Source organism: Haematobia irritans, chromosome 5 (assembly GCF_050003625.1).
Source record: "Haematobia irritans isolate KBUSLIRL chromosome 5, ASM5000362v1, whole genome shotgun sequence".
Classification (NCBI taxonomy): Eukaryota; Metazoa; Arthropoda; class Insecta; order Diptera; family Muscidae; genus Haematobia; species Haematobia irritans.
Window position 1 is genome coordinate 10,118,555 of NC_134401.1, and position 15,012 is coordinate 10,133,566.

Genomic DNA, 15,012 nt, shown 5'->3' on the forward strand with positions numbered 1-15,012 from the left:
TTACATATTAAAAAGTTGATTGAGGTTGAAAACAAAATTTAAATAATTAATGTTTTAAAAACAAGAAACAGTTATTGGAAAACTTTTTAATAAAATCAGTTTTAAAACTAATTGAATGTTGAAGAAATAAATTAATGTTTTTTAATAAAATCAGTTTTAAAACTAATTGAAAGTTGAAGAAATAAATTAATGTTTTATTCAAGTATATATTTTATTACGAATTAATTCTGGGATAATTTTCGTGAGAGAAGTAATTTTATTTAAAAATTTAATGGGATCAATTTTTTTTATTAAAAACTTGTTTTGGCTGTATCTCCTTAAATATGAGTTGTAGAGCGTGGTTACCCCTAAAAACACAAATATTTCTATAAATATCTAAAAAAAAGATCAATTTTTTATATGGAAAATTTGTTTTGGCCATATCTTCTTAAATATGCGTATCATAGAGCCGAAAGGACCTTAATTCGTCATCACTCCTAAAACAATCAAAATTTCCATGAAAATCTTCAAATTTTGTCAAAATTTAATTTTTATAAGAAATTTTGTTAAAATTTCACTTCTATAGGAAAGTGAGAAAATTTCCTATAAATATGAAATTTTGACCAAATTTCCTATAAAAATGAAATTTTGACAAAATTTCCTATAGAAATGAAATTTTGACAAAATTTCCTAAAGAAATGACATTTTGAAAAAATTTCCTATAGAAATGAAATTTTGAAAAAATCCAATAGAAATGAAATTTTAACCAAATTTCCTATAGAAATCAAAATTTCGATGAAAATCTTCAAAAATTCTAATTTTGATGAAAATCCTGAAAGAATCCAATTTTTTTACGAAAAAAACTTGTTTTGGTCATACCATCTTAATTCGTGACTACCCCCAAAAAAATCAAAATTTCGATAAAAATCCTAACAAAATAAAAATTTTTTATGAAAAACTTATTTTGGTCATACTTCCTTGAATATGTTCCTTAGAGCCAAAAGAACTTTAATTCGTGACCACTCCAAAATCAAAATTTTGATAATAATTCTAAAAAAACTCAAACAATCGAAATTTTTAAATGAAAAACTTGTATTTGATATATCCCCTTAATTAGTTTTTATCCTTAAAAAATCAAAATTTCAATGAAAATCCTCAGAAAATCGAAATTTTTATATGAAAAACTTGTTTTGCTCTATCTCCTTAAATATGTGCCATAAATCTAAAAGGAACTTAATTCGTGACAACCCTAAAAAAAATCAAAATTTCAATAAAAAAAAAACACAAAAACTCCAAAATTTTATATGAAAAACTTGTTTTTGCTATATCTCCATAAATATGCTTCTTAGAGCCATTAACTCGTGACCAAAAATCCTCGACGAAAATCCAAATTTTCCCTCAAAAAAATCCAATTTTTTGATTGGATAAGGAACTACGAGTTTTCTGTGTAGCTTCAAGGGATTGCATTCAGAAATAAAATATAGATATAGATCCATACTACCGTTCGTATCTCAAATCCTTAGTTGAGATTCCTACTGTCGCCATCTACTCACAATGAATTTTCGCTTAAAAATCGATATAATGGAGACGTTTGAGAATTTTCAATAGTTTGCTCCATGTTTCAAAATTCTTTTTTGAGAATCTTATTGTTTCCTATCTTACTATGAATATTTTGGTGAATTTATAATAATTTGCAAAATGCACTCAAATCCTTTGTTGGGATTCCTAATGTGATAGAAAGATTCAAATCCGTTGTTAAGATTCCTACTATCCCCATCTAATTACAATGATTTTTCATTTGAAAAAAAAAAAACTAAATGTCAAATGGTCAAATCCTTTGTTGGGATTCCTACTGTCTCCATCTACTCACAATGATTTTTTTTTTAAGAAAAACTTGTTTTGCTCCATCTCCTTAAATATGTGTCATAGATCCAAAAGGAACTTAATTCGTGACCACCATAAAAAAATCAAAATTTCAATAAAAAATCCACAAAAACTCCAAATTTTTATATGAAAACCTTGTTTTTGCTATATCTCCATAAATATGCTTCTTAGAGCCATTACTACCCCAAAAATCCTCGACGAAAATCCAAATTTTTCCTCAAAAAATCCAATTTTTTGATTGCATAAGGAACTACTAGTTTTTCAAATCCTTAGTTGAGATTCCTACTGTCGCCATCTACTCACAATTAATTTTCGCTTAAAAATCGATATAATGGAGACGTTTGAGAATTTTCAATAGTTTGCTCTATGTTTCAAAATCTTTTTTTGAGAATCTTATTGTTTCCTATCTTACTATGAATATTTTGGTGAATTTATAATAATTTGCAAAATGCACTTCGTGACCATCCTCAAAAAAAAAAAAAATAATCAAAATTTCCATAAAAATCCACAAAAACTCCAAATTTTTATATGAAAAACTTGTTTTTGCTATATCTCCATAAATATGCTTCTTAGAGCCATTAACTCGTGACCAAAAATCCTCGACGAAAATCCAAATTTTCCCTCAAAAAAATCCAATTTTTTGATTGGATAGGGAACTACGAGTTTTCTCAAATCCTTAGTTGAGATTCCTACTGTCGCCATCTACTCAGAATGATTTTTCGCTTAAAAATCGATATAATGGAGACGTTTGAGAATTTTCAATAGTTTGCTCTATGTTTCAAAATCCTTTTTTGAGAATCTTATTGTTTCCTACCTTACTATGAATATTTTGGTGAATTTATAATAATTTGAAAAATGCACTCAAATCCTTTGTTTGGGATTCCTAATGTGATAGAAAGATTCAAATCCGTTGTTAAGATTCCTACTATCCCCAACTAATTTCAATGATTTTTCATTAAAAAAAAAAACAAAAAAAAACTAAATGACAAATGGACAAATCCTTTGTTGGGATTCCTACTGTCTCCATCTACTCACAATGATTTTGTACTTAAAAAACGGAAAATAATGAAGATTTTTAAGATTTTTGTGAATTTTTAAGTTTGTCATATGTTTCCAAATCTCTCGTTTTGTTTCTTTCTTTTAATCATTGTAATTTTAAATAAAAACAAAAATACCTTTATATTCATAACCGATCTTATTTTTATTCTTCTTCTTTGCACAGGGTAATCCCTTATGGCATCTCTTAGACCCTTTTAAAACCAATTTTTATTATGCAATTTTAAATAATTTGGCCCAAAAATGTTAGTTGGGTTACTGCAAAAAATCTAAATGCCAAATGGACACCAATTCTTTGTTGGGATTCCTACTGCCCCCCTCTACTCACAATGATTTTGCACTAAAAACTAAAAAAATGAAAATAATGAAGATTTTTTCAAATCTCTTTTAAACATTGTAATTTTGAATAAAAACAAAAATACCTTTATATTCATAACCGATCTTATTTTTATTCTTCTTCTTTGCACAGGGTAATTCTTTTATGGTACCTCCTAAACCTTTTTAACTCCCATTTTTATTATCCAATTTTAAATAATTTGGCCCAACAATGTTAGTTGGGTTGTTGCAAAAAATCTAAATGGCAAATGGACACAAATCCTTCGCTGGGATTCCTACTGTCCCCATCTACTCACAATGATTTTACACAAAAAAAAAATGAAAATAATGGGGATTTTGCTGAATTTATAAGTTTGTCATATCTTTCGAAATCTCATGTTTCTTGTAATCATTGAAATTTTAAATAAAAAATATACTTTACTTCTTTGCACAATGTAATCCTTTATGGTACCTCTTACACCTTTTTAACTTCCTTTTTTATAATCCAATTTTAAAAACTTTGGCTCTAAAATGTTTGTTGGGTTACTGCAATGAACTTAAGGACACGGACACAACGAATCACAATATAGTTGATGGAATAAAGAGGATGTGATGATAAGAAGACGAAAAAATAATACAAATAAGTGTTAAGAAAGAGGTTAAATTTATCTATGATATATTTTTTTGTATTGTATTTTATTAATTTCACAGTATTTCTTGTGTTCTTTACTTAAACGACAAAAATAGTATGTACGTATATATTTAGTATATTATTTTAAAGAATACACTTATCACAGGAAAAGAAAACATAATAGATAGAAAAAATAACTAAAAAAAATTTTAACCGAAATTATATGAAAGAAAACACAGTGTTAGAGTACACATGAGACAGTGGCTCAAAGTAATGAAAAAGTCCAAAAATATTATTAAAAAGAATTTTAAGTGAATATGGAATTGCCCAATCATCTTGTTGATGGTTTTATGGTAGGGATTTTAATCACAAACAAAATGTCACTTTTGTGTTTTTTTTTTTTCTTAAGAAAGTCGACCTTTCTAAAATTTTGGAAAATTAATTTTTGTGATTTGAAATCAATTTGAAAAATTCACCCAATATTTATTTAATTACGATATTTCCTTTTTTCTAATATTCACCACTGTACAATGCAGATAAAACACTGAGGTTAGTTGGAAAATGATTGAGAGAGAGAAACAGAGAGAGTGAAAGAGTGAAAGTATAGACAATAGATTAGAGTAAGAACTAAACTTAATCTTTGGCTTAAAAAATAAATACACATCAGACAGCATAACATAACACATAGTCTCTGGAAACTAGAATCTCAAAAGAATAATACTAGCGCCAAAGCCCTTCTATTTAAGTACAAAGAGAAAGGGTTTGCCCATCTTCATCTTTTAAGATTCCAGGATTACGATATGATGCCTTTGATTTGTTTCTCTTATTTTTTGTTTTGTTTTTGTTCTTTCTTGTAATTTGCTAGGGCATGTTTGTTATGTGCTTCTTATTAAATGTAGCTGTTGCTGTTGTCTTTGTGATGAACATGTTGTTGCTGTTGTTGCTAGTGGCGATGTTTGTGTTGCAGTTGCTGTTGCTGTCGATGTTACAGACACTGACACCAAAGCATTTTCCCTTGACGTTGGATTCGTCACCATCATTGCCGTTGTCTTGGCTATAGTATTTTGTATCTGTTGCAGGATATTATGTTCTGTTCTAGGGGGAGCAGTAGTGGTAGTAGCAGTACTGGAGGCAACACTGACAGAGGTGACGATGGGGTCAACTGGTGTTGTTGACAGCGAAAATGCCGCCGTATCTGCCATTTGGTACTCACCTCTTGATGATGATATGCTGTCGCCGGCATGAGCCTTCTTGTATTCTGTCTCACTGAGCGGGGCTATAACATTTCCTTCAACGTCGAAAACATACGGACTATTTGGATGTTCCTCCCAGCGTTCTATGAAATTTTTCAAATTATCCTTTGTTGTGTCCAATTCTTTTGTCTGCCACACAAAATAGAAATAAACAAGAAAAACGAGTTAAAAATGGTTAAAAGAATGTTACAGAAATAAATGAATTTTTGTTTAAATTAATTTTGTGGAATTTTTGTTTTTGTCGCTGGATTAATTAAAATTCGACAATATATTTAAAGATACTGACATAGATGGAGTGCTTAACGATGACAATTTCATTGTGGACGTACAATATAATGAAGTTGTTCATTAAATTTCAATAGTTTTTAGGGATTCCTACTGTCCCCATCTACTCACGAATTTTTTTTAAAAATCGTTTTTGTTTATATATGAAAATTGTTTGCTTTATCTACCCCAGTAGTATAACTTAAGATTTTGGGGTTGTACAATTGCTAAGATTAATGGAGGTTTTTGGAATTTTCAATAGTTTGTTACATGAACAAAAATCCATAGTTCGGAATCCTACTGTCCCCTGCTATTTAGCTTTTGCGAATTCTCAAAATTGTTTGCACTATTTACATTGGAAGGCTAACCGAAAATTTTGGGAATATTTTATCTTTTGTCAAATGGCTTAAAACTCCTTATTGGGATTCCTACAGTCCCTAACTACTCACAAGAATTTTTGAGAAATCGATTTTGGCTATATCTGAAAATTGTTTGCAAAAGGAGGTTAACTGAAGCATTTGGGAGTGTACAAATGCTAAGCGTAATGGGGGTTCCTAGAAGTTTCAAAAGTGTATCACATGGACCAAAATCCTTTGTTGATTCCAACTGTTCCCTTCTACTAACTAGAATTTTTAATTTTTAAAAGAATCCGTTTTTACGATTTCTTTAAATTTTTAGTATCTTTATTTTAGAAGGTTGATCGAAGTTTTTGGAAATATTTTATGTATTGTCCAAAGCTTCTTAGTGGGATTCCTATTATTCCCATATATTTAAAAGATCAGCGGAAAATCGCCATAATCCCATAATTATCCATAATTGTGGGATATGGCCATAGAAGTACTTCTCTCATATTAATGAGAGCAAATGGATGTAGTTTGCCAATCTCAATAATAAGGGTAAATTTTTTTAGATTAGTCGGAACGAAGTTTCACATAGACCAAAATCCCTAGTTGGGATTCCTACTGTCTCCATCTACTTACTGGAATTTTTAATTTTTTTACAAAATCATTTTTAATGATTTCTGAAAATGTTTTGTATTTATAGATACGCGGGACGAAGCGTGATATAGACCAAAATCCTTGGTTTGGATACCAACTGTCCCCATATACTTTTTTAATTTAATGTTTTAAAAATTAAAAATTCTAATATTTTTCATTTTTTGCCATAAAATTATGAAAAGTGTTTTCATACTTTACATTGCATCTTGGTGGCTCTCTTCTAGTGATAGACTCTAGAGTACGATTTGGTACTAGGTATCTAGACGTTGACCAATCGATTTTTTCTAAAAGTTCGATTCGTCGCCTTTTGCTGACATCGTCCTTTGACTTATTGGCTTCTGAGTGGCTTTAATATCTGCAAACTTCTGAGTTTTATTCGTCCTAGGTCTACACATAACCTCAATACTAAAATTCGAAGCTTTCAAGCATGAAAATACAATTCTTTGGAAAAGTTTGAATTCAATGCGTTTTCAAAGGATACTTATAAGGATAAGAGCCCAATTAAACTCCCTAGAAGATATTATGAATAATAAACGGCACTAGTAGTTCATAATTTTTGAGAGATGTTTATTTTTCCAACACTACAGACAAGAGTTTTGTGGATTTTCGTTAATTTTAGGAGTTTGTCACATAGATCCTCTATTGGGATTCCTACTGTAGCAATCTACTCAATAATTTTGAAAATCGAAATTTGAATTAAAATTTTGCTTGACATTTAGCGCAATCTTCGATTGGCATTTATAGAAATGCTGAAATTCGTTTTTTAGACACAAAAATAAAAATCTTTGGAAAATGTTTGAATTCAATAAATTTTCTAGGGATATTTAAAAGAGTACCCATTAACATCCATAGAAGATTTTGTGAATAATTAACGGCACGATTAATTCATAATTTTGGAAAGATGATAATTTTTTATCGCTCCACACAAGAGTTTCTATTATATCGAATTCCTCTATTGGGATTCCTCCTGTCTCAATCTACTCAATAATTTTTAATTTTTGTAAAATCGAAATTTGCGATTATTAAAAACTCAATTAAAATTTTGCTTGAAATTTTGGCGCCATCCGTTGGTGTTGTTAGAAAAGCTGAAAATCGATTGTTAGGTATAAAAATACAAATCCTTGGAAAATGTTTGAATTCGATGCATTCTCAAAGGATATTTAAATGAGTGTCCAATGAAACTCTATAGAAGCCTTTTTTTAGAAAAGAACGGAGCGAGTAATACAAACATTAGAGAGGTTGTTTTCTTCAACACTATAGACAAGAATTTTGTGGTTTGGTTTTCGTGAATCTTTATACTTGGTAACATGGATTGAAATCCTCTGATTGAATTCCTACTGTCCTAATCTACACAATAATTTTAAAAATCGAAATTCGCAATTACTGAAAACTGAATTTTGAAATTTCGCTAGATCACTTGCGAAATCGTTGTTAGGCGTTTTCAGGACTTTTCTGACTAGCCAGCTTAAATTCCTACTGTTCTATACTACTATCAGTCTTTTTTTGTTTGAAAAATCATTTTATTCCAATTTTAAGATATATAAAATATAGGTTCTAGATTACACTTACCCCTGTTAGATCATCACTATCATTATCTCCTGAAGTTTCGGAATTATGATCACCATCAATGCTGGGCGGTATGGGTGAGGGTGTGGCTGCTTTAAGTGATACCGGTGGTACATTTAAAGGTTTGGGTAAAATTTTCGGTGGTGTTTTTGGACGTCTTTGAAGCCATTTGTGTTTTAGACATTGTTCAGCTGTCATCCGAGTGCTAAATAAAGCGAAGAAACCAAAAAAGAAGTGGTATTGAAACCCTCTCCATGGTCATAACGAAGTTCATTTACTTACTTCAAGTCTTTTACTAATAATTTGGATATGAAGTCAATGCATTCAGGCGAGACACTGCTGAAGGATTCATCCTCAAAATCATATTTGGCTATTGTAACATTAGCCATGGTATCAATGTCGGTTTCTCCCATAAACGGTGAAAGACCAGAAATTCTATTCAATGTATTGCCATCCACAAAAAAAGAGAATAAGAAGGACCACAACATCATGGGATGGTATACATAGGAATTCATAGATGATAAGGAGTGGGATTCAATATAGCCAACCCACCATTGTTGGTTATTCGTGTTGGATCATTAGATTGCCAGTTTATGTTGTTTTTGTTTTTGGTTTTGAGAGAGAGAGGGCGTTGTGTTGACGTGTTCCAGGATATTTTGCCATGGTTTGTTATTTGCCACATGTATTTCAATAGGAGGTTGTAATTATGTTGTTACATGGTTGTAGTTAAAGTTGGTCATTTTTGTTGTTGTTGTTGTTATTTGGGCAAGCAATTGTTGTTAAGTCATTTTTGTTAATAGCCAAAATAAATGAAAATTGGTTGTTATGTTGTTGTAGTCGTAGGTATTATTTTGTGTCGAGAAGAGGGCAGGAGTTAGGTTAAGTGATAGAAAATCCCAGGATATACCATTGACAAATAGAAGTTTGAAAGAGAAAAAGAAAAACAAAAGGAAGGGAACCATGACAATAACATAAAAAATTACTAGATTTTAATTAAATAGTCGACCACATCTTAAAGCTAAAGTTGAATGACTTTAGGCAAACGTAAGGGGGAGTTTAAAGGTTATACAAAGTAAGCATCCATATTAAATATTTTTTTTTTAATTTTTATAAAACATCACTTAATGATATTAAATAGTAATTGTAAATTTAAGGCAAAACTTTGTCTTTTTTATATATTCTTATTCAATTTTAATATATTTTATACCCACCACCATAGAATGGTGCCGGGGGTATAATAAGTTTGTCATCCCGTTTGTAACACATCGAAATATCGATTTCCGACTATATAAATTATATACATTCTTGATCAGGGAGAAATTCTAAGACGATATAACCATGTCCGTCTGTCTGTCTGTCTGTCTGGCTATCTGTCTGTCTGTTGTAATCACGCTACAGTCTTCAATAATGAAGCAATCTAGAGGTATTTTATGACCATAAAGAGGTGTGCGGAAAGCGGTGAGTATCGGTCCATATTTTAGTATAACCCCCATAAGAACGATATCCTGATTTAACTCCGCGGGTTTCTAGAAACCGTAGTATTTTATCCGAAATTGTAAATATTCTGGTATTTTAAGCTCACAAGCACGTGTATCGGATTAAGTTTTTATCAGTCCATTTGGTAATGCCTCCATATAGACCGATTTCACTTCTTGAGGGCATAGAAGGCGCTCCGATCATGCAAATTGCTTGAAACTCAATGTAAAATTCTCAGATTTTACTTCTCGGTGAAAAATCTACAGATTTAAGATTTCAAATTAAGACGTTATTTTATAATTTTCTTGCACACTTACAAGAGGTGTTAATGATTCCTCTAAAACTCAAACAAAAATGGTTCTTATAAATCCAGAATCTGATATAGTCTTCATAGGTAAAATCTTTAAATTTATTTTCGGAAAGTGTACTGGTTGAACTGCTCTGCTTGATCTGTCCTCAAACCCTCCTGAAATTTCAAAGGAAATCATAATATTTGATTCGTGGTGGTGGGTACTTAAGATTCAGCTCGGCCGAACTTACTGCTGTATATACTTGTTTCTTAATCTTTTAACGTCCCAACAAAAAAATTCTGACCAAAAAAGTAGATCAGGAAGTGGAATCCGCTTGTCATAGGACGGATGCCCACAATTTCAACAGACGCTGCACTGAATGTGCATCACCTCTTATTATTTGATCCAAACTCAGTGTTTTGGACGGGAATTAAAAAATATGTGAAATGTCATAATTTGCCAAAAAAAAATAATTTTTATAATTTTTAATGCATTCTAAGGCTTCATGTGTAGTTTGAAATAAAACATCTTTGAGAAGAAATTTTTGAAAGTGAAATCAAAGTTGTGCCTTTAGAAGAATTTCCAAAATTTTTTTGCTGGGATATGTATCTTATGTTAAGGTTGGTTTGAAAATTTAATTTTTATTAAAACAAAAGTCATTTAAAATATTAAAATTAAGTATATAGCTGAAAATTTTGTATTAAATTTATAATTATAATTTAGTTTTAACAAATGAATTGATATTGTAATTTTAAAGAATAATTTTTGATTATTGTAGCTTACTGTACCAAAACCTTTTTAAATAGTACGTGTGTGCAAATCCTTTTCAAAACTAACTATGCTTGCACACACTTATTACATAAACTAGTTTTAATGCAAAATAGTCCAATATTTAAAATTTTGTTTTCCAACAATTACAATATCAATTCATTTTATGGATATAAAAATATAAATTTTATTTTACCAAAAAGGAGACAAAAAAAAAGTATTTTTTTTAATTTAATAAATTAAAATCAATTAAATATTTATTTTAAAAAAATTTAATTGTCACACAGAGACACCAAATGGAAGTCTTCATATAATATTCGTAGACATCGTTAAACAATGTTTTTTTAGAGAATTTTTGGACAAAGTTTTTCAAAAACAAAATTAGTTTAGTAAATTTTATTAGTAAATTGATATTAACATATTTAAATTTGGAGGCCATCTGTCTACGAATATTATATGAAGACTTCCATTTGGTGTCTCTGTGTGACAATTAAATTTTTTTAAAATAAATATTTAATAAATTAAAATCAATTAAATATTTATTTTAAAAAAATTTAATTGTCACACAGAGACACCAAATGGAAGTCTTCATATAATATTCGTAGACAGATGGCCTCCAAATTTAAATATGTTAATATCAATTCCTTTGTTAACATAAAATGTAGTACCGAAATTTTCGCAACTAACAATAGAAGCGTTATTTTTTTAATGCAAACCGATTGCACACATGGCTTATTTAAAAGTTTTTGAATCAGTGGCTTTAAATAATTTCATAAAATTTGTAGGCTTAAGTAATATCAATTCGGTTTGATGGTTTACTATGGATGTAGAATATAGTTATTAACTTTCTCCCTCATGAAAAATATTCGTTCTGATATTTCGATGTGTAACATAAGGGATAGCAAACACAATACCACCATCTTGTACTGAACGAAGAAAGTCCTGCAAATTTTAGCCAGCCAGAATCAATAAGACTATTTGAAAACAAAACTACTTTTCTTTAGACAAATATTCCTAGTTAAGATTTTCTAATACCATTTTTTAATTATCTCAAAATTTTCCGAATTTTACAATTCAAAAAAAAAAAAAATTGAATCGTTTTAAAAAAAATCAATCCAGTTTACGTTCTTGTTCTCATCCCATAAAGGAGGAATTTAAAATAGCGGAGTAATTTAAAAAATTGCCAAGAGGCTAAATTTTGGCAAAAGAAAACAAATTTTAAAACCACAAAAAATATTGACATAAATATAATATAAATATATTGCAGCATGCCTTGAGGCTGAAAGAAGATAGTTCTATTAAAGTTTTTCTCATAGGATTAGAACTTTTCGTTCTTCCATCTTCCATTTTTATGACTTTTGGTTCTTCTATCCTATAGAAAAATTTTAGCCAGAAAATTTGTTTAGAGAACATTTTTTGTCAGGCAAATTTTTTTATAGATAATTTATTGCGTGACAATTTTTCGTTAATTTTTTTTTTAGAAAATTTTTGGTCGGACAAAATTTAGACAAAGTTTTTCCAAAAAAAAAAATTCGTTTAGTAAATTGTTTTTAGAAAATATTTGGTTAGAAAAATTTTTATAGAAAATTTTTGGTCAAAATTGTTTCTAAGAATAAATGTTTATAAGTGAACAAAGAAAAATTTTTATACAAAATATATCGTAAGACAAATGTTTATGGGTAATTTTTCGTTAAACAAATTTTTATGGAAAAAATTTTTGATAGACAAATTTTTTACAGAAAATGTCAATTTTTCGTGTGGATTAGGACTTTTCGTTCTTCCATCTTCCATTTTTATGACTTTTGGTTCTTCCATCTTATAGAAGAATTTTAGTCAGAAAATTTGTTTAGAGAACATTTTTTGTCAGGCCAATTTTTTATAGAAAATTTATTGTAAATTTTTTGTGTGACAATTTTTCGTTAAACAATGTTTTTTTAGAGAATTTTTGGACAAAGTTTTTCAAAAACAAAATTAGTTTAGTAAATTTTTATAGAATTTTTTTTTTAGAAAATGTTTCGTTAGATAAATTTTTATAGAAAATTTTTGGTCAAAATTGTTTCTAAGAATAATTTTGTATAAATGAACAAAGTAAAACTTTTATATAAAATTTATCGTAAGACAAATGTTTATGGATAATTTTTCGTTAAACAAATTTTTATAGAAACATTTTTGTTAGAACATTTTTTTACAGAAAATATTTTTTTATAAAATGTTTTTATCGAAAAATTTTTATTACAAAAATTTGTATAGAAAATATTTTTTTTTAGATAAATTTTTCATTATATAAATTTTTTATACAAAATTTTTGCAGAGACTAATTCTTATAGAAACATTTTGCTATAAAACTTTTTTAATAGAAATTTTTTTTCATACAATTTTTTTATAGCAATTTTTTCGTTAGACAAATATTTAAAAAACCGTTATGATCAGACTTTTTATAGATATTTTTTCGTTAGACAATTTTTTAGTGGCCTTTTTTTAATTCTCTCAAAAAATTCCCAATTTTACAATTAAAAAGAAAAAAAGATTGAATCCCTTTTAAAACAAAAACAATTCAGTGTTATCATCCCATAATGGAGGAATTAAAAATAGCCAGAGGCAATATTTTGGCAAAACAAATTTTAAGACTACAAAAAAAAAAGATATATATTGCAGCATGTCTTTAGGCTGAATTAAGATAGTCCCTCTCATAGGATTTAAGGGAAATAGTTAAAAAACATTTTTCCCGGTAAGTGTTTTTTTGATATATATTTTCTAATTAAATAAAAATTGCCAATTTTTAAATTTTGCAATTATAAATGAAACGAAATCAATTGAACAACTTTTCGCTCTTCCATCCTAAGGCGAAACCAAAAAGAATTTATTCAAAATCCCTTAACCTATGCTTCATTATCATAGCTCCATATAATGAAGCATATATGTAGAGAAATACGATAATATAGCATGGTCTTAGATTGAAAGAAAATATTTTCCTTGTCCCTTTAATTCACATTTTATTCAAAATATTTTTTTCTCACAAGATTATGTGATCTGTATGCATGACTTTATCTGGGTTAATAAATCATAAAATTATTTTAAAAAAACTCAATTTATCTATCATCCAAAAAATATGCTATATTATAAAAACTCCCCAATAACTCCCGAGATTTATAATTTGCTATAAAAAACACTACCATTATTAGAAAACAAATTCTCCCCCTTATCTTTAACCTATTTTATTATATTTCATTTTCAAATACTTTTGGTCAGTCCAGACATGAAAGTTAGCAAAGAAATCCACCGAAAAAAACAAAAACTCAAATTTAGCCAATTCATAATACCCCAGGGATTAATAGGAATATAGAACAAAGGATGAAAATGAAAACTTTTTAATTAGTTTTATAAGACTCCAAAAAAAAAAATCTTATAGACCAAGATGCGTAATTTGTTACTTACATTTTGAATTAACCAATCAATACCGAATTAACATTAAATATTTTAATCAAAATCAAATTACCACAATACCAGGAATATTCTTTTTTTTATTATAGAACAAAATGGTATGAACTCTTAATTAAACCCAACGTTAATATCTTAACCTTTAAACTCCTTTCCCTTGTTTCCTCCAAAAATACATCTCCACGAAAATTAAAGATTTAATTCAAGAAATTAAAAAAATAAATGTAACAACTTACAGAACATATGTAATCACACCCACACTCCACATATCTGTACCATATGAGATGCAATCAAAGTTAACAACTTCAGGAGCCACAAATTCCGGTGTACCAAAAAGGATCTGCAAACAAAACAAAAAAAAAAGACAGGAGTGTATTAGGGTAACAATGAACTGTTTTGGTACTGACACCATTGTAAAATGAAGTGATGTTGTGGCTTATGGAACTACTATCAAGAAACTCAATTAACATTTCTTTATCTTCTTGATTTAATTTTACATTTCCTTTTCTGACTCACTCAGATTTTCTTACTTTTTTTTTTTAATTATAAAACATACAATTTCAATTGTCATATGTGGTTGGATTGTGGTTTTGTAGAATGATGAGGGGTGGCGGATTTGTCTTGACAGTTAAATGCAAAAATCTTCAACCAAAGGGAAATTAAAGGGATGAAGTTTGAATTAAAAATATACCAAAGAATATTTGACTAGTAACCAGAGAACACCAAGATATTTATTAAAGGGATGAAGTTTGAATTAAAAATATACCAAAGAATATTTGACTAGTAACCAGAGAACACCAAGATATTTATTAATAAAACCACTTCGTCATTTCTATAAAAATTTTTCTATAAAAATTAATCATCAAATGAATTTTTATAGCAAATTAATCTTTAGACAAATTTTTGTAAAAAAATTTCTCTAGACAAATTTTTAGTGAACGTTTTTCGTTTGACACATTTTTAGAGATAATTTTTATTAGAAAAAAATATATAGAATATTTTTGGTTAGACAAATTTGTATTGGAAATATTTGGTCATACACATTTGGCCAGATAAATTTTTTATAGTAAATTTTTTGTAAACAAAAAATTTAA

General features: G+C 28.5%; 1 protein-coding gene across 4 annotated transcripts in view; it reads right to left on the reverse strand.

The window, feature by feature from the left end:
• sqa (spaghetti-squash activator) overlaps positions 1–15,012 on the reverse strand; it is a 153,086-nt gene that overhangs the window by 7,987 nt on the left and 130,087 nt on the right. For all 4 annotated transcript variants that reach the window (XM_075309590.1, XM_075309592.1, XM_075309591.1 and 1 more), the window contains exons 6-9: positions 14,155–14,258; positions 8,229–8,381; positions 7,950–8,151; positions 5,079–5,247 (exon numbers count right to left, since the gene is read on the reverse strand). In XM_075309590.1, the coding sequence (XP_075165705.1) occupies positions 5,079–5,247; positions 7,950–8,151; positions 8,229–8,381; positions 14,155–14,258 (628 nt within the window). The remainder of the gene's footprint in view (positions 1–5,078; positions 5,248–7,949; positions 8,152–8,228; positions 8,382–14,154; positions 14,259–15,012) is intronic.